The sequence below is a fragment of the Myotis nattereri genome (assembly GCF_964212035.1).
Source record: "Myotis nattereri genome assembly, chromosome: 16".
Lineage (NCBI taxonomy): Eukaryota > Metazoa > Chordata > Mammalia > Chiroptera > Vespertilionidae > Myotis > Myotis nattereri.
Genome location: NC_138091.1, coordinates 54,740,749 through 54,757,933, shown reverse-complemented (window position 1 = coordinate 54,757,933; position 17,185 = coordinate 54,740,749). Strand labels below are relative to the sequence as shown.

General features: G+C 63.0%; 1 protein-coding gene across 1 annotated transcript; it reads right to left on the bottom strand.

The window, feature by feature from the left end:
• Positions 1-10,086: 10,086 nt before the first annotated feature.
• On the bottom strand, positions 10,087-15,760 carry BIRC5 (baculoviral IAP repeat containing 5). Its single transcript, XM_081110595.1, has 4 exons — positions 15,620-15,760; positions 15,058-15,167; positions 13,237-13,354; positions 10,087-10,560 (listed from the first exon to the last, which is right to left on the bottom strand). The coding sequence occupies exons 1-4, from the start codon at positions 15,728-15,730 to the stop codon at positions 10,471-10,473; spliced, it is 429 nt and encodes a 142-aa protein (XP_080966721.1). The 5' UTR covers positions 15,731-15,760; the 3' UTR covers positions 10,087-10,470.
• Between the last annotated feature and the right edge of the window lie 1,425 nt (positions 15,761-17,185).

Genomic DNA, 17,185 nt, shown 5'->3' with positions numbered 1-17,185 from the left:
AGGGAGCGGCAAGGAGATGTCTCAGAAAGGCCAGGAAGGGGCCATGGTGGGGACCCCAGACCTCCTCCCGGAAAAGCTGAGGCAGGCCCAGCATCTGTTCCTCATCTACTCCTGGCCGCCCGCTCAGGGACACGACCCCCCACATAGTCCCTTCCTCCTGCAGTGGCGTCCATGCTGCCCGGGTCCCTGAGTCCCCACCTCGCCAGTCACTCGCTGGCATCACCCGGTCCTGTGGGCTGGGCACACATCACCCCCAAGGCCCAGAGCCTCGGCGCCGCCCGGACCCCGCGGGCAGTGAGCGGCTCAGTGTCCAGAGGAGGCCACCTCCGTCCCCTGCTGGGCTGCGTTCCGGGGCCTCCGGAAAAGGGGCGTCTCGGCTGAGAGCAGGGACACCTGCCGTGGGTGGGAGCTCTGCGGGCAGGAGGCGGCAGGTGCACAGATCTGGGGGTGCGAGAGGCCAGAGCTGGGGAAGCTGCCTCGCTGGGCCCCAGTGTGGTGTGAGCATGGGGATGCGGGCGGGATGGGAGGTAGAAGGAGCCGCACCCTGGCCTGGGGGCAGGAGCCCACGGCGGCCTGGCCCAGGGTGGTGGCCGTGGGTGAGGAGGGGGCAGCTGATGCGTGGGCTGGAGGTGACCCCATGACCTGCGGGGTGGGGTCTAGCGAGGGAGCTGGACTCTGCTTTTTGAGAAGAGGAGGGAAGGGGTCAGCTCAGTGACCTGTGCAAACAAGGGACTTCCGGCTTCTCATCCCCGCCTGGGAGCTGTGGACCGTCCCCAGCTACCACAGGACGACTCACACGCGGGGACACACACACACACACACCCCCAGCCCATATACCCACCCTACAGCACATGTACTAGTACACAGCAACCCTCGCACATGCTTGTATAGACAGCTGCACATGTGTGCGCACAGGTAAACAAGTTATATGCATATGTGCACACAAATGCGCTGACCTGCATGCACGCACACACACACACAATACACGTGTACACACATACACATATTCACATACATACAAATACACACATATACACACGCACAAGCCTTGGTCAGAGGGTCTCGCTCATGACAAGGTCTTGGAAACACGGCTCATAGCTGCGGGGAGCACCCCGCCTTTCTCCACCCTCCTGCTCCCTCCTCACCGACACTGGCCTGGCCCAGTGTCCTGGGACTGGGTAGAAGGTGACCAGTGGTCACGGACAGAAGGGATCTCTGTGGGCCCCCTTCGCCACCCCCGCCCCCCGCTCCCCCCAGGAGGGCTCAGCTCTCTGGGGAGACAGCTTGGTTGTGGGAGGAGAAAGGCCTGGTTTGGGGACTGGCTGTGTCACCTTGGTGGCATTCTCAGATGCCCTAAACGCCCTGCCCAGCCCCCTCCCCCAGGCTGCCGTGAGGAGTAACAGGGAGGCTGTGCAAACTGGGACGGGCCTGGTTCTGCCGCGGCTGAGAGGTGCCAGTGGGCCCAGCTGTCATCCCCGTCTCCCCACGCCCCTGAGAGCCCCCACCCCTCCCTTCCTTCCCACAAAGGCTCTGCTCCCCGCCCCCCACTTCCCAGCAGAAGGGCTGGAGCCAGACTGAGATAAGGGGCTTGTTTTCTACGGGCCTGGACTCTGTGGAGGGTTCCGGTCAGGGCAGAGGGCACAGAGAGCCCCTGGTTTAGACGGGGGTCCTCGGGGTCACAGGTCCTGCCGGGCCTGGGATTTCCGCCCTTTCAGAATGACCCTGCCAGGAATGGGCGAGAGGCTGGGAGCTCCGGGAGGCCGCCAGGCCCTGCTCGCTCCTCCAGCCCGGCTGGCCTTTTGGGCCTCCTACCCCAAGCCTTTGCCCATGCTGTTCCCTCCGCCTGTAGCTGTTCCCTATGCCTTCGTGCGATTAACCGGCTCTGCCTGCCACACTCAGCCCAGGGAGCCTGCCCGGAGGCCTCGGCCCTGGCGGTCAGCTTCCCCAGGGACACCCTCCGTCCTGATCCCACCCCAGGGCTGCGCTCCGAGGGCAGGTGCTGGCTCTCCTGTCCCCAGGCTGACCCGGAGCTCTGATGAAGGTCAGGGCCCAATGAGGGATGGGGGTCTGCCTTGTTGAGGGGTGCCCTGCCCGGGACTGCACCCTCTGGGACTGACTTCCTCCCGTGGGGACATCTATGGCTCAAACTCCAGGAAAAGGAGCCGGCGGGTGGGCCTGGGCTTTCAGAGGAGGCCTGTCCCCCCCGCGTGGGTCGGTGCCCTTCACCCACCTGACTCTACCCCCCTTATGCCCGTGAGGCCAGACGCGCAGCCTGGCTGCACCATCGCTGTGTCCCTCCGCCTGGCACCTGGACAGAGGCAGGCGCGCAACAAGTCTGTACCGAAAACATAACGGTGCGAAGCTGCTTTTCAGACAACGTGACACGGTGGCTCAGAGCTGGACTCTGAAGACGGCCAGATGGGCCGCTTCCGCAGCAAGTGGCCTCAGGCTCGGTCCTCGGCTCCCGCGTGTCCCAGCGTCCCCACCTGCAAGGCCAGGACGGCGGTCCTTGTCTCCCAGGGCTGGGGGGGCCTCACTGCGCTCCGGGAGCGGCAGGAGCCGCAGGGCGTCCGCATTAGGAAAGTCCGCCTTGCCTTGGGCTCCCGGAGCAAACCTTCCCTCCGCCGCATCCCAGGGTCCCCCACCCCCACCCCGCAGCGACCAATCCCAAACTACAACTCCCAGCACGCCGCGCGGCCCTCCACTCAGGCTCGCGCGATGCCTGCAGCGAGGGAGTCCGAACTACAACTCCCGGCGTGCCGTGGTGTCCGCCTTTGGCCCAGGTCAGCGGCATCGGAAATCTGTGAAGTCCTCGGCGCTGCCCCGAAGTTCCCGGTCGCCCTGGCCCAGGAAGGTCGGGGAGGGGTCGGGCGCTGCCCCCGCCAGGCTTCGTGGACTGACTCGGGCCACGGCCCATTGACGAGGGGCCTGCGGGTTGCGGGGATCCGGGAGCCGGGCAGGGGTCCGCGCACGTGGTGGACCTGCAGAGCCACACGGTGACCACACCCAGGCCGGGTGGGAGGCGCAATGAGGTCGAGGCGCTCGTATGGGGCGACGACTATGGCAAGGCCCCCACCGTCCCTGGTGAGCCTGGCCCGAGGCCAGGACCGGTGGGGTCGTCAGAGCGACCCCCATGCGCTATCCGTGGTGCTGGCGGGAGAGGCGGCCTGGGCGCACAGGGTGGCGACCCAGCTGCAGGCCAGGCTTTGCGCTCTCGTCCCTGCTGCTCAGCCGGGCCCTTCACCGGCAGGTGTGGTAGAAACTCGGCTTCTCGGGCCCACACCGGACCTGCTGAGCCAGAATCTGCACTTTAGCAGCGTCCCCAGGTGATCTGTGTGCACACGGTGTCCCCACGCACCCAATGAGGTGGGCATTACCCCGTTTTGCTGAGGGGCTCTGAGACGCTAAGTGAGGGCCTCAAGGTCCCATCCCTCGTAAGTGGCAAAGTAGGATTTGAACCCAGGTCTTCTCACTCTAAAGCCTATAGCTCTTGTCCTGTACCCACCGCCTTCCCCATGAAGACAAACAGAAAACTAAGAGCAAAGAGGGTTCTGCAGGCTGCACCCCGAGGAAAAGGTTCTAATCACCTCAGCTGCTGCCACAGGGAACCACTGCTGCGGCCAGGTGTGTGCCACCCTCAGCTGTGCCTGCAACAAGCCACAGAGCTGCCACTTGAGCCCCGGGGACCTGCCTGTGGGGTCAGGTGGTGACTGGGCTGATCATGCACCCAGCCGACACCACTGCTGCCTGGAACTTCAAAGATGCTGAGCCCACTGCTCAGCAGGCAGCCTCATGCGTAAACAGTCGCTGCCAGCCATCCGCGGGGGAGGTGCTGGGCTCGCCGGCGTCCACAGGCGCCTTGGGACCTGGGGGGGGGGGGGGGCGGCTGGGACAGCGGGAAGGAAATGCTGGCTCACCGGGCGGGAAACTGCAGAAGCATAAGCATGGTGGTGAGAAAGGAGTTCAGGATACGGTGGGGAATGTGGCTGGATGGGGGGGGGGGCACCCTAGCACAGAGGACAAAGCAGAGGCCAGGTCCCACCAGCTTTGAATGCTATGCTCACGGCTTCAGACTCAATGCCACAGGAGAGAGGAGCCAGGAGCTCCGTCCCCAGCCCCCCAGTCTCCCCTTCTGTGCCTCCAGCCCTTCTGTTCTGGGAGAGGAAGTCAGCAGAGAAACCGCAGGGCCCCACCTGCAGGGGCTGATGGGAAAGGAAGTGAGACAGGTGTGAGGTCTGGGTGGGTCAGGGGGGTTCAAACCACAGAGTTTCAATGGGGGGGGCATGGCCCAGGAGGTGGGAAGCAGAGGGTAGATGGGGGCCTGGACCTGGGAGCCTGGTCACTAAGACCACAGGCTGTGTAGCTGGCAGACTGGGCCCAGCCCAGCTCCGCCACTCGGCACGGCCCAGGGCATGGCGTTCTGCTCTGGGCACCGGGGCTCAGGGTTGTACCCCAAGAGGAGCACTTAGCAGAGTGGCTCTGTGCGAGAGCCATTGTTGGTGGCGCCTCCTTGCCCGCCCCACCCCCTCCCCGCCCCCCGCCATTCCTTCCCTCCGAGCTGCAGAAAAAGGCTGCCAGCTGCTGGGGTGAGCAGACCTCCATGGAGCCCACCCAACCAAGGCCAGCCGCAGACTGTCCCCTTTTAAACTCTCCGGTTCTCCAGTGCCCCCGTGCCCTCTGTTTCCTGCTGGGGCCCAGCTGATGCCTGTGCCCCAGCTGCTGGTCCCCCTGGGTGCAGGAGATGCCCTGCAGGCAGGTCTCAGGCAAAGGGGTGCAAGCTATGCAAGGCCCGGCGATTCGCGGGATGGCTGTCCTGGGCATGCCTCCCGGCACAGGACAGTGCGGTATCTTGAGGGACGCTGTGCCCTAATTGGCAGAAGGCACTTGGGAGTCAGCTGTGGCCTGGGGCTCAGCCTGGCCCAGCTGGGCGGGGCAGAGGGTCCCCTTGGACGCTAGGCCAACACTGTCCCCACCTGCGTCTCTCAGGGATGTGTCCCTGGGACAGGAGTGTCACCTCCACACCTGTGAGCGGCCGGGCCCGCGCAGGGCGCTCAGCGCTCCGGTGGGAACCGGCCTCCCAGGCACGGGGCTGGGACCTGCGCCGGGCTCTCCGGCAGCGAGGAGAGCCGTTCCCAGGTTGACCACACGGGGGCAGCCGAGGCTCAGGCCAGCCGCTCAGACACGCGGAGCTCGGCGCCCTGCTGCACCCTAGTGGGCGCTCGGAGCACTGGGTGCGCAGCAAGCACTGTCTCAGAAGGGGGGCGGGGGGCGGGGCAGAGGGAGTCCTTTCCTCCGCCTCCTTAGCTGGGATGTCTGTGCCCATGTCCACAGCACGGGAAAGGCTCCACAGCTGGAGCAGGGGAGGAGCATTCAGGGCCAAGTAAGGAGGTCCCGGACCTGCCTGTCCATGCCCCGCCCACACCCCTGCAGATGGCGGGCACACGCTTCCACCCCCTCCCGGACCTACCCCTGGACCTGCCTGTCCATGCCCCACACACACCCCTGCAGATGGCGGGCACACGCTTCCACCCCCTCCCTGACCTGCCCCTGGACCTGCCTGTCCATGCCCCACACACACCCCTGCAGATGGCGGGCACACACTTGCACCCCCTCCCGGACCTACCCCTGGACCTGCCTGTCCATGCCCCACACACACCCCTGCAGATGGCGGGCACACACTTGCACCCCTCCCGGACCTGCCCCTGGACCTGGCCGAGCTGGAGAGGGTGGTCAGTCACACGGGGCCTCGGGAGCCCCTGCCACTGGAGTGGGAGCTCATTGGCCTGGAGAACACCCACAGCAGCGGGGCCGAGGGGAGGCAGAAGTGAGGCCTCAGAAGCGAGAGACCTGCCCCAAAGCCAGGCCCTGGATCTGACAGGGGGACACTCCCCTGGGTCCGTCCCCCCCTCTCCCCACCCGTAGCCCGCCTGTGCCCACCTGGAATAAGGAGCTTGTGTCTGCAGAAGACGTCTCTGGATGGATGGACACGCACGCACACACGCACGCACACGGCTGTGACGGTGCGGCCCTTGTGCTGCTTGTGAGCCACAGGTGCTCATTATCGATTCTGAAAACTTTTTTGTTTTTAGGTGAATCCTCACCTGAGGATATTTTTCCATTGATTTTTAGAGAGTGGAAGGGAGGGGGAGAGACAGAGAAACATGACCAGGACCGGGAATCAAGCCTGCAATGAGGTACGTGCCCTTGACCGGAATCAAACCCAGGACCCTGTAGTCTGAAGGCCAGCGCTCTAACCACTGAGCACACCACTAGGGCCTGGGAACTTGAGAGAGAAAAGGCAATTTGCGCCCGCGCAAGCTGACTCATCCAGGACGACGGCAGGGCTGCTACAGGGAGGGTAATGCTAACTCAGCGACAGGACGGAGCCCCTCAGCCCCCCATTTGGCCCAGCCCCGTGCCCCGGAACTTCCTGTAACCTCTAAAGCAACAGGGGAGACGGGGAGGGGAGACCAAAGCAAGAGAGGCCGCCGTCGCTCCAGCACACACCCGGCTCAGGTAGCCCTGGAACGGGGCGGCTGGGGGCTTCTCCTACCGCAGTCCCTGGGACCCTTCTCCTCGGTCACCCCGACTTCTCCACCTCCAGGAAAGTGAGCGTCTCAGTCCTCTGACCGTCCAGCCCTCCGAGCGGCCTCTTCTGCGCCTGCGGCCCGGGAACCAATGCGCCCCACAGCCTCCACTCAATACACCTGCGGCCCAACCCGGCCCCTGCGTGCTAAGCAGCCCCTTCGCCTTCCCCTGCCGCTTCCACACCTGCTGTGCGGGTGCCCACCGGGCCCTGGACATTGCAGACACGCCCAGGGAGCCGCCACACGAGGACAGGACAGGGAGGAGCCCGCGTGCACCTCGCCCAGTGCCAGCCTGCACCGCGGACCCAGGCCCTCAGGCCCTCCGGCCCCACCAAGGCCTGGGGGCCCACGAGTCCCGCCAGCTGCGAGGGCCTCTGGCCCTGCCATTTGCTCTGCGGGGAGCTGGGCCTTAGTCTCGCCGTCTGTGAAATGGGTGGGTGGTTAGTATTGTTAAGGCGCCTGGCGGATGGGATAAACAGCCGCACCTGCCTCTCTCCAACTCCCCCCTCCCCCAAACGGGCAGCTGCTCCACCTGACCCAGGCCCCTAGGACTGGGCAGTGGTGGCCACTAGGATCGATGGCAGAGGGGCCGCTGAGCACCCCTCCCCACTCCACCACACTCCCCCCTCGGGTGCCTGCTTCCTTTGGGGCTCACTTTCTCGTCTCCGTCTCCGCAGGAGGCAACCAGTTAGCGCTGACAGACGGCCTACACAGGGCAGGGGAGCCCCACGTCTCCTTGGCCCAGACGGACGGCCTACACAGGGCAGGGGAGCCCCAAGTCTCCTTGGCCCAGCAAGAGCAGCCTGATTCCTGTCCCATCCCTGCCCGACCAGGACCCCTCCCAGCCAGGACCCAGCCCCAGGATGGGGTGGGAAACCCAGCCCCTCCCCTGCCGGTGGGACTCAGATGACCACAGAGTGCAGGCCACCAGCTCAGGCTGAGGGCCCGGGCGGCCGCGAGCAGGAGGACCCCGCTGAGCCCCAGGCCCGGGCAAGGGGCCAGCCGGAGCGGATGCCCACGTCCCGCACGTGCCGGGCGCCGTACTGGCGGGCCGCCGCCATGAAGGCCAGGTGTGAGCAGCTGAGGCAGCTGACAGCCTGCCAGCGTCACGGTGCCTGGGTAGGGGCAGGTGACCACTCATGTCTGCCAGGCGCTGTCCCTTCCTGCAGGAGGCGTGGCTCAGTCCTCCAACCCCAGGACCTCATCCCACAGAGCCCTGAGCAAACAGCACCCCATACCCGCCCCCCCCCGCCCCCCGTGCATGTCCCCTCACATCCCTGCCCCACATCAGCACCCTCCAATATCCCTGCCAGGGTGGGGGACCGGGCCTGCCTCGGAGCCCTGTCTGCCTGGAGGCCACCTTCACAGGACACCGGCCGCCTTGGCCGGGGCTGGAGGAGCTGGACCACCTGCCTCCCTCTGATGCCTGTCCCCATGGTAACCACCCGGTCCTCCCAGTGGCTACTTGTCTGGCGAAGGCTTCCTGACGCCCAGGCGAGGGGCTCCCCCAGCACTGTCCCAACCTCCCAGGCTGCTCTGGGGCAGTAGACACGTGCCCCCAGGTGGCCCATTGGAGACACAAAGGCGAACCCAAAGGGCACCAGGTAGGCTGGGCGCTGGGTCCCTCGCTCAGGAGCCACCAGAGAGCAGGGGCCATGGCTGGTTTTCATATACGTGTGGGCCCAGTGGGTCAGCTGGTGAGTTCCGGGGACTGAAGGAGGGGTGACTGCGCCCAGGACTCACACAGGAGGTCCCACTCCGAGGCGGAGGCGTCCAGATTCGACGGCAAAGGGGCTGACCAGGGGATGCGCTGTTCCGCAGCAGGACACAGTGGGCGGGCCTGCCAGGGCCAGAGGGCTGACCACCCCGAGGCCGCCAGATCCTCTCCGGCTCTCGGAGCTGGGGCTGCCTGGCCTTGGGCCCTCGGGCCCTTTACTCATGTGACGTACAGGGCGCCCTCAGGACACTCACAGGCTGGGACCCAAAAAGTGTGCGCGTGATGTGGGCGCTCTGACTCCCCCCACATGTGCACGCCCACCCATGTGCGCACACACACACGTGCGCACACACACACGTGCGCACACATGCATACACACATGCACAAGTCCGTCAGGTGGACGAAGAGCTGGGTCCTTCCTCCCCAGGCGCTTGGAGGAAGCCACCGCTCTCTCACACTCATTCACAGCCACAGGCACGAGGGAGGGGGAGGAGGAGGGGGAAGGGAGGGGGAGAGGGAGGGCAGGGCCCAGCTGTCTGTCCTCAAGGGGCTGGGGCTGAAGGAGCAGGTGGGGGTGGGAGGCCCCGATGTGGGGAGGCTCACACACTTCTCACAGACACACACACACCTCACTCACCTCTGCACTCATATTGTCACCTGCACACTCACACACGGACGCGTGCTGTCTTAGTCACATACTCACACTGACAGGTGCACGTACACACACTCAGGCCCAGGCTGGCCCCATGTGTGGAGGGCGGCAGTGGGCAGCCCTCCCGCCTGCTGCCTGGGCCGTAGCCACTGCGTGTGGGACCCAGGTGGCCGTCTTACTGCCCGCCTGTGTGTCAGGCCCTTGCCCCCAGCCCTGGCTGTGCCTGATGGGGTGCAGGGGTGGGAGGCCCGCCTGACCCCACTGAGAGAAACCACTTGTGGGCCTCAGCTCCCCACAGCTGCCTCCCACCTCCACCTGCTCCCACCTCACCCCCAGCCCCTTCTTGAAGACAGACAGCGGCCTGAGCACCGTGCAGTTGCGGGCGGCTGCCACCTCTGGAAGTACCAGTAGTCGCTGCCCACCACGGCCGCCAGCAGTGCACCCGGGGAGGCGGCCAGCCAGGTCATGGAAGGGTGTCAGTGATTAACTCCTGGCTCCCTCTACTCCCTGACACCCCCTCTCCACCTCACCCCCCATCGCTGCTGCTGGCTTTGCAGCGGCCAGGGCCTGGAGAGGGGGCGCTTGCCAGGTGGCCCACTGGGGGCTCGGGCTCTGGGCAACAGGGGCATGAGCAGTGAGAAGAGGGGTCATTCCCACAGCGGCGAGGGTGTGATGCGGGTCCCTCTCAAGGGAAGGGGACAGCGGACCAGGCCAGGAGCTGCTCCGTGGGTCTCCTCCCGCCCCGGCCGTGGGTGGAGCCGCGCAGGGCAGGGACAGCCCACTGCACTCCTCCGGCTGGAGAGGGTCGGGCACTGGGCGGCCCTGGAAATGCTGTGTCGGGCACCGAGGACCTTTTCCTTGTCTGTTTTGGGGAAATGTTGTAATCTTGTCATGTGCCCATCGGAGGGGGAGGACCTTCAACCGACCTCAAAGCAAGAGGCTGGCTTTACCCAAGATGCCAGTCCTCGCGTCCCTCCCAGCCCCTCGGGGCTCCACTACAGCCCCTCTGCAGCCTTGAAGGTCCTGATGACCAGGTGGGGAGACCAAACACACACAGCACAGCCAGGCCTGGCAGGTGAGGGGTCACAGGACTCGCGAAGGGAGAGAATAGAGCACTGGGACACGGAAATGCACGCCATAGCTTATAATGCAAAAGCATGTGAATCCTCTACTCGTCCAGCAGCAAAGACCTATGATGCGCTCGTATAAATCTCAGGCTGTGAGCCGGAAACCCACGTGCCCACACCTGCCCCCCCCCACCCCCCACCCCGCCGCCCCTCCAGGATCCATAAGCCGTGGCAACCAAAGAAAGAGAATCAGCGCGGCCCTCAGCAACGCCCGGCGCAGACAGGACGCCGTGGCCCCGCTTTCACGAGAAAACACGGCGGCTTCAGTTCTCTCCACATGGCCAGTGGCTCCTTCCCAAGTCACTGCCCCGGCCCACAGGCAGCGGCGACACTGGGGGCCGAGCCTCGGCGACGACGCCCTCCGCGGGACCAGGAGCGCGTGGGGCCTCACTCCATGGCTGCCAGCTGCTCGATGGCGCTGCGGACTTTCTTTGCGATTTCTTCAAACTCTTTCTGCTTGTGGTTGGCTTCCTTTGCCTGGAAATGAAGGACAGACTCAGGAGAGCGAAACAGCAGCTTCCAAATCGCACCGTGCGGCTGAGGTCAGCGAGCCTGGGGTCCGAGCAGCACCGGCCGGGCTGCCTCCTCTCGAACACTAGCTTCCCCCGAACACAGCACCTCCGCCTCCCGCCGCCCAGGGCTAGCTTCCAGCCTTCCGCCTGCTCAGCGCTCCCTCCGGAGAGCAAGTGACAACCACATTAGCCCCACCTTAACTTTTTTTTTTTTTAATATATTTTATTGATTTTTTACAGAGAGGAAGGGAGGGAGAGAGAGAGTTAGAAACATCCATGAGAGAGAAACATCGATCAGCTGCCTCCTGCACATCCTCCACTGGGGATGTGCCCGCAACCCAAGTACATGCCCTTGACCGGAATCGAACCTGGGACCCCTCAGTCCGCAGGCCGACGCTCTATCCACTGAGCCAAACCGGTTTCGGCATCCCACCTTAATTTTTAAAAAATGTTTTTATTGATTTCAGAGAGGAAGGGAGGGAGAGGGAGAGAAGCATCAATGATGAAAGAGAATCATTGACTGGCTGCCTCCTGCACGCCCCCTACTGGGGACCAAGCCCACAACCCAGAATTGAACCCGGGACCTTTCAGTCCGCAGGCCCACGCTTTATCCACTGAGCCAAACCAGCTAGGGCTGCCCTACCTTAATTTTTATTCTCCTTGATTTGTCACATTAAAAAACAAACTCTAACATTTAGAAATTACTTTCTATATGTACTTTTTAAAAAAATGAACTTTAGAGAGGAAGGGAGAGAGGGAGAGAAAGAGAGAAACACATCAATTGGCTGCCTCCCGAACTCAAACCCAAAGCCTGAGCATGTGCCCTGACCAGGAACTGAACTGCTCATCTGCTGTACAGGACGAGGCCCCAACTAACTGAGCCATACCAGCCGTGTGGCTTACTTACTTTAAAATTAAAAGAAAGTTTAATTTTGCCCTGGCCTATGTGGCTCAGTTGGTTGGAGTGCCATCTGTCCTTGCACCAAAAGGTCGCAGGTTTGATTCCCAGTGGGGATATACCCTGGTTTCAGGTTCAAACCCCGATCTGGGTGTGTTCAGGAGGCAACCCATCAATGTTTCTCTCTCCCTCTCCCTTCTTTTCTCTCTCTGAAATCAGTGAAAACATATCCTTGAGTAAAGATTAAAAAATAGTAATAATAAACATTCTTTTTAAAGAAAATTTGATTTTAACAATAATACATTGACAAGAACAAGAGAAAAGGGCCCATGGTGAGCCTGGTAAGGGACCCGCGCCTGAGCCCTTGCAGACCCTGTGCACACAGGCTGCCATGTCAGCACCACCACACGGAGACCAGCGCCGTCCGCACACGCTTCCTACCAAAGGGGCTGAAGAAACAACAAGAACCTCCTGTGAGAAACAGTGAAACTGGCCGAGCAACCTGTGCGGCAGCTCCTGCCTGTCCCCCCAAACCCCCCGCCCCCCCCCCGGGTTTAGGGACCCGAGTCCGCAGAGAAGCAGTTGCTCCGATGCTCCCGCCTGAAGTTCACCCTCCACGGGCTTGTTCACACTGGCTCCCCTCACGCCACTTCCCCCAAACGGCGGGGGCAGCGATGCACACGCAGGGCTGTGGGCTGGCCTCGCAGTGACCTGTCCGCCCACCGGCAGCGGCACCTCGTTTAACCGGGTCTCAGACGCACAGCACCACCAGCACCCGCCCCGCCGCCCGCATCGGTGCAGCGCAGCACAGCGTGTCCTCTGGTTCTCAATAAAACGTCTGATAAGCGACTGCCCTGCACTGTGTGGTGCGCTCACATAACAGGCTTCACACCTGGGTCGAAACAGCCTACAAGACAGATGAGCCTTAGGGAGCCAGCCCACGTGCGGGCGCACGTACAGCGCGATTCAAACTTCGTGGCCCACGCGCAGAAGTCGGTATTTTGTGGAAGAGCCACACTCAAGGGGCCAAAGAACTGCATGTGGCTCGCGAGCCACGGTTTGCCGACCACGGGCCTAGGACATCACAGACTTGGGGGCCGCGGCTTAGCTTAAACTTTCCATCCCTCTTTAAAATATGTAAATTTTAAATGACCCGGAAAGGAACACACCGGGTGGCAGTGACCACCCCTTATAGAAGCTCATACCGTTTATGACTGAACAGACAAAAAACCTCCTGCAGCACGGGAAGTGTTCTGTATGACTCGGGAGAACAAACACCCGATGCCCAATAAATGCCGCCCACCCCGCCGGTGCCGACAGCGCCCCCTGGTGGCTTCCTGCTGGGCAGTGCTGTCACCTCCACAACAGGCCCCAGCTCTGCCTTTCTCCCCCTATGGTCCCTTCAGCCTCACTGGCCGCCCCAGTCTTCCTCCCGTCTGCTCAGCCACAGCTTTCTCTCGCCTGTCCCCTAACGACTGTCCCCTAACGACTGTCCCCTAACGATAAACAAGGCTGGTCTGTCACCTAGAGCCGCCGGCCACCTTCAGCCGCCGGCCACCCACCTGCCTGTGCCTGTGTCTGTGCAGCCACCGGGCTAGTGGGCTTTACATCTGTAAACGGGTGTGGAAACAAGAACGACAGAGACGCCATCTCACAGACGCGCTGCCGAGAGGGTGTGGGGCTGGAGGGCTCGGCGTTGCAGACGCCCAGCAGCCGCTCGGGGCTCTCACCCATCACACGTACCACTTTGTTCTTGGCTCTTTCCTTGTCCAGTTTCAGGAATTCACCGAGGGTCAGCTCCTCGAACTGCTTCCTGACAGAAAGGAAGGCACAGCCCGACGAATGCTTCTTGTGTTCCTCCCTGGGGAGCGACACAGGAGCGGGTCACCGAGGAGGCAGAGGCCGCAGCTTGTCGCCGCCTCCCACCCCTCCGTCTGCAGACGCCCCGCTCGCTGGAGAGCAGTGACGTCCCAAGTAGACGGAACCAGGACTAGGTCCCCGGCCACTTCCCCACGCGGCTCAGCGCAGCGCCTTCCCTCTGTGGACGCCCCCTCCCCTCCTCCCCCTTCCCTGATGGAGTCACCCGGAGCCCGGAGCAGTGAGTAGGAAGTGCTACGTGAGTCCAGAGCTGTTACAGTCAGATCCCCGAAAACCCTCAAGGTGTTTTTTGTTTTGTTAATCCTCCCCCGAGACTGCAACGGAGGGATGAGCCTCTGACCGGAATGGAACCTGTGGCCCTGCAGTCTGGGCTGGTGCCCGCTATCCACTGAGCCAAACGGGCCCAGGGCCTCTAGGGATGCTGTGAAGCAGCCTCATACCCCGGGAACTGTCACATAATCTACTGGTTTGGAATAAGGCCCGCGGGCCAGGCTTCTCCAGGGAAGCGCTGGGCCGCGCACCATCACGTCTGCGTGGGGAGCAGGCGGGCGGAGCGCCCAGCCCCGAGCCAGAGCCCTGCGGACGAACACACGGCCACAGGAAGTCCAGAGGGTCAGCCCACACTGACGAGGACATGAAACATCGCCGCGCGTAGGAGACCCACTCCCAGAGCACGCTGGCATTTCCCAGGGCTCCCGGTGTGCCCGCCACACCACCGCGTCAACACTGGGCCCCGGCCACAAACACAGTCCCCGGCTCGTCTCCACGGGAAAGGAAAGTGGTGGAAACCGGCGACTCTGCGGGGAAGGTGAGCGCGTGCACTGGCCGGCAGGAGACACTGCGGTCCCCTGAATGCAGACACGGGGTCCCGTCCCCTGCAGAGTGAGCCCCAGCGGCCCGGAGCCCCTCGGAAAGGCTGGTTGGTGGTGTGGGGACCGTAGCACAGTAAGGCTTGAGATTTAAAACTGAAACAAGCCCTAGCTGGTTTGGCTCAGTGGACAGAGCGTGGGCCTGTGGATTGAAGGGCTCTGGGTTCGACTCCAGTCAAGGGCACATGCCTGGGTTGCAGGCTTGATTCTCTCTCATCATTGATGCTTCTCTCTCTCTCTCTCTCTCTCTCTCTCTCCCTCTCCCTTCCTCTCTAAAATCAATAAAAACATATTTAAAAAAAAAAAAAAAAAAAAAGCTCTTGCCCTGACCAGTTTGGCTCAGTGGCTAGAGCCTGTGGACTGAAGAGTCCCAGGTTCCATTCCGGTCAAGGGTACATCGCCAGCAGGGGGCGTGCAGGAGGCAGCTGATCCATGTTTCTCTCTCACGGATGTTTCTAACTCTCTATCCCTCTCCCTTCCTCTCTGTAAAAAAAAAAATCAATAAAATATATATATTTTTAAAAAAACTCTGAAACCAGAAAGGCACCTGGGCACCCTGGTCACAACAGGGGCTGCTCCCGGGTCTGTCCAACCTCCAAGGCCTCGGGACCGGCGGGAAGGGACCTCTTCAACACGCACCGAGGGCACTGGCCCCATGAGGCTGCGAGGCGGGCAGGAGGCGCGCAGAGGCTGGACTCACAGAGGTTCGTCCACTGGCAACAGCTGCTTGGGCGCAGAATGCGGCCGGAAGCGCCCCCGCCCCAAGCGTCCTTCCCGGAAATGCGGTTTCCCGGAGGGGCGGGCCGCCGGCACTCACAGCGGGTCGTCGTCCGGCTCCCAGCCTTCCAGCTCCTTGAAGCAGAAGAAGCACTGGGCCAGGTCGGGCTCGTTCTCCGTGGGGCAGTGGATGAAGCCGGCCGCGGCCATCTGCAAGGGAAGGCCGGCTCGGACCCGCGGCGCGTGCCCTCCGGGAGCCCAGGGGGGCCGAGCCCGCGGGGGGACACCCCGGGTCCCGGGAGCCCAGAGGGGGGCCGAGCCCGCGGGGGGGACGACACCCCGGGCCCCGGGAGCCCAGACGGGGGGCCGAGCCCGCGGGGGGGACACTCCGGGTCCCGGGAGCCCAGGGGGGGGCCGAGCCCGCGGGGGGGACACCCCGGGTCCCGGGAGCCCAGGGGGGGGCCGAGCCCGCGGGGGGGACACTCCGGGTCCTGGGAGCCCAGAGGGGGGCCGAGCCCGCGGGGGGGACGACACCCCGGGCCCCGGGAGCCCAGACGGGGGGCCGAGCCCGCGGGAGGGACACCCCGGGCCCCGGGAGCCCAGACAGGGGCCGAGCCCGCGGGAGGGGACGGGCCTGGGACCCCGGGCCCCTCCCGTCTCACCCGTTCCGGGGTGCAGGCGCAGCCCTCCAGGAAGGGCCAGTTCCTGAACGTGGAGACGCGGTGGTCCTTGAGGTAGAGCTGCCAGGCCGCGGGCAACGACGGGGCACCCATCCCACCGCCACCCCGAGCGGTGCCGCGATTCAAATCGAGCGGTTGACGGTCGCCGCGAGGCCTGTCGGGAACGCCCAGCTCGGGAGCGGCCCTCGCGGCCTTCTGGGAGTGCGCGGGGCATGCTGGGAGTTGTAGTCCTCCCTCTGCGTGGCTCGGCTTCTGCGCCCCGTGCACCTAGCGACCTCGGTCCCGCGTTTGCCGCTTCCCACGCTTAGCAGAGTGGTGAGAGCGGAGCTACAGTGGGCTGCAGTCCTCCTAATGGATTTAAGGAGGCGCCGGTCGAGTACATCTGTATGAAGCCCTTTCAGCCTGCAAACTCTGGTTGTCCTTGTGGGCGCCCCACTCCTGGGGCCCCCTAGTGCCAGCTCCCCCTGACCCCGAGCCAGCTGAGTTGGAATGTGTGCTGACACCGAGCATCCTCCAGGGAAAAGATGTCCCAGGTGAAATCCAGGGCTCCGCCTCCGCCCTGGCTCAGGGAGCTATGAATTCGGCTCTTACCACGTCTTTTCACTGAGGCTTCTTGGAAGTCTCAAAATGGACCCTTGGAACTGGGTTCCTGCCTTCCCATCAGAAACCCTCCGGAACCAGACATCCCTCCAGGTCCATAGCGGTCCATGCTGCAGCAGAGATACTTATTCAGTCAGGCCCCTATGGACGGGCCCTCAGGTTGCTAATTCTGTACCATTGTATATAACTAGAGGCTCGGTGCACGAAATTCGTGCACGGGTAGGGTCCTTAGGTCTGGCTGGTGATCAGGGCTGATTGGGGCCTTCCTTCCCCAGCTGCCGGCTGTGGGCCGGGGCCTTCCTTTGTTCTGTGCTGCCCCCTGGTGGTCAGCGCTCTTTATAGTGAGCAGTCGAACTCCCAAGGGGACAATTTGCATATTAGCCTTTTATTATATAGGATACTGCAGTAAACACTTTGTATGAATATCCCTGTGTTCTGGTACTTTTGCTTCCAGGGGCTAGATTTCTAAAAGTGGATTTTTAGGTCAAATGTGAATTTAAATTTTTAACAAACTCATTGAGCACCACCGGCCAGAGCTAATCAATCATTCTTGAACTGCGAGCTATTCAGAGTGGGGCAGAGAGGTGGTGGGGTGCAGTGGGGGACAGCTGGCTCCCAGGGGACTGCACACTCTCCTGGGGTGGGAGGGTGGGGAGGCAGCAGAAGCTTGTCCACCTGTGGGTGTCACTGTCCTGTCATGGTCAAGGGGTTATCCCGAGGCTAACATTCCAGGGTTTTCAGGGCAGACCCAAATGTCCGGTGGAGCCCAGGACAGAGTGGACAAAGAGTGAAGCAAAAGGCAGACCTGGTGTGGGAATCGCTTGCAAAAGATCCAGATGGTAATCAGTTTAGCTCTGGGGCCATCCAGTCTCTGACCCCACCCAGCTCTGCTCTTGTAGCTCAGACACCACCACGGACAACTCGTAGATGAATGAACGTATGAATGTA

Coding starts and splice junctions, on each gene's coding strand:
- BIRC5 (XM_081110595.1), bottom strand. CDS start 15,730: ATGGGTGCCCCGTCGTTGCCCGCGGCCTGGCAGCTCTACCTCAAGGAC. Junction 13,355..15,057: donor GAGCCGGACGACGACCCGCT/GTGAGTGCCGGC, acceptor GTCGCTCCCCAG/GGAGGAACACAAGAAGCATT. Junction 10,561..13,236: donor AAAGAGCCAAGAACAAAGTG/GTACGTGTGATG, acceptor CTTCATTTCCAG/GCAAAGGAAGCCAACCACAA.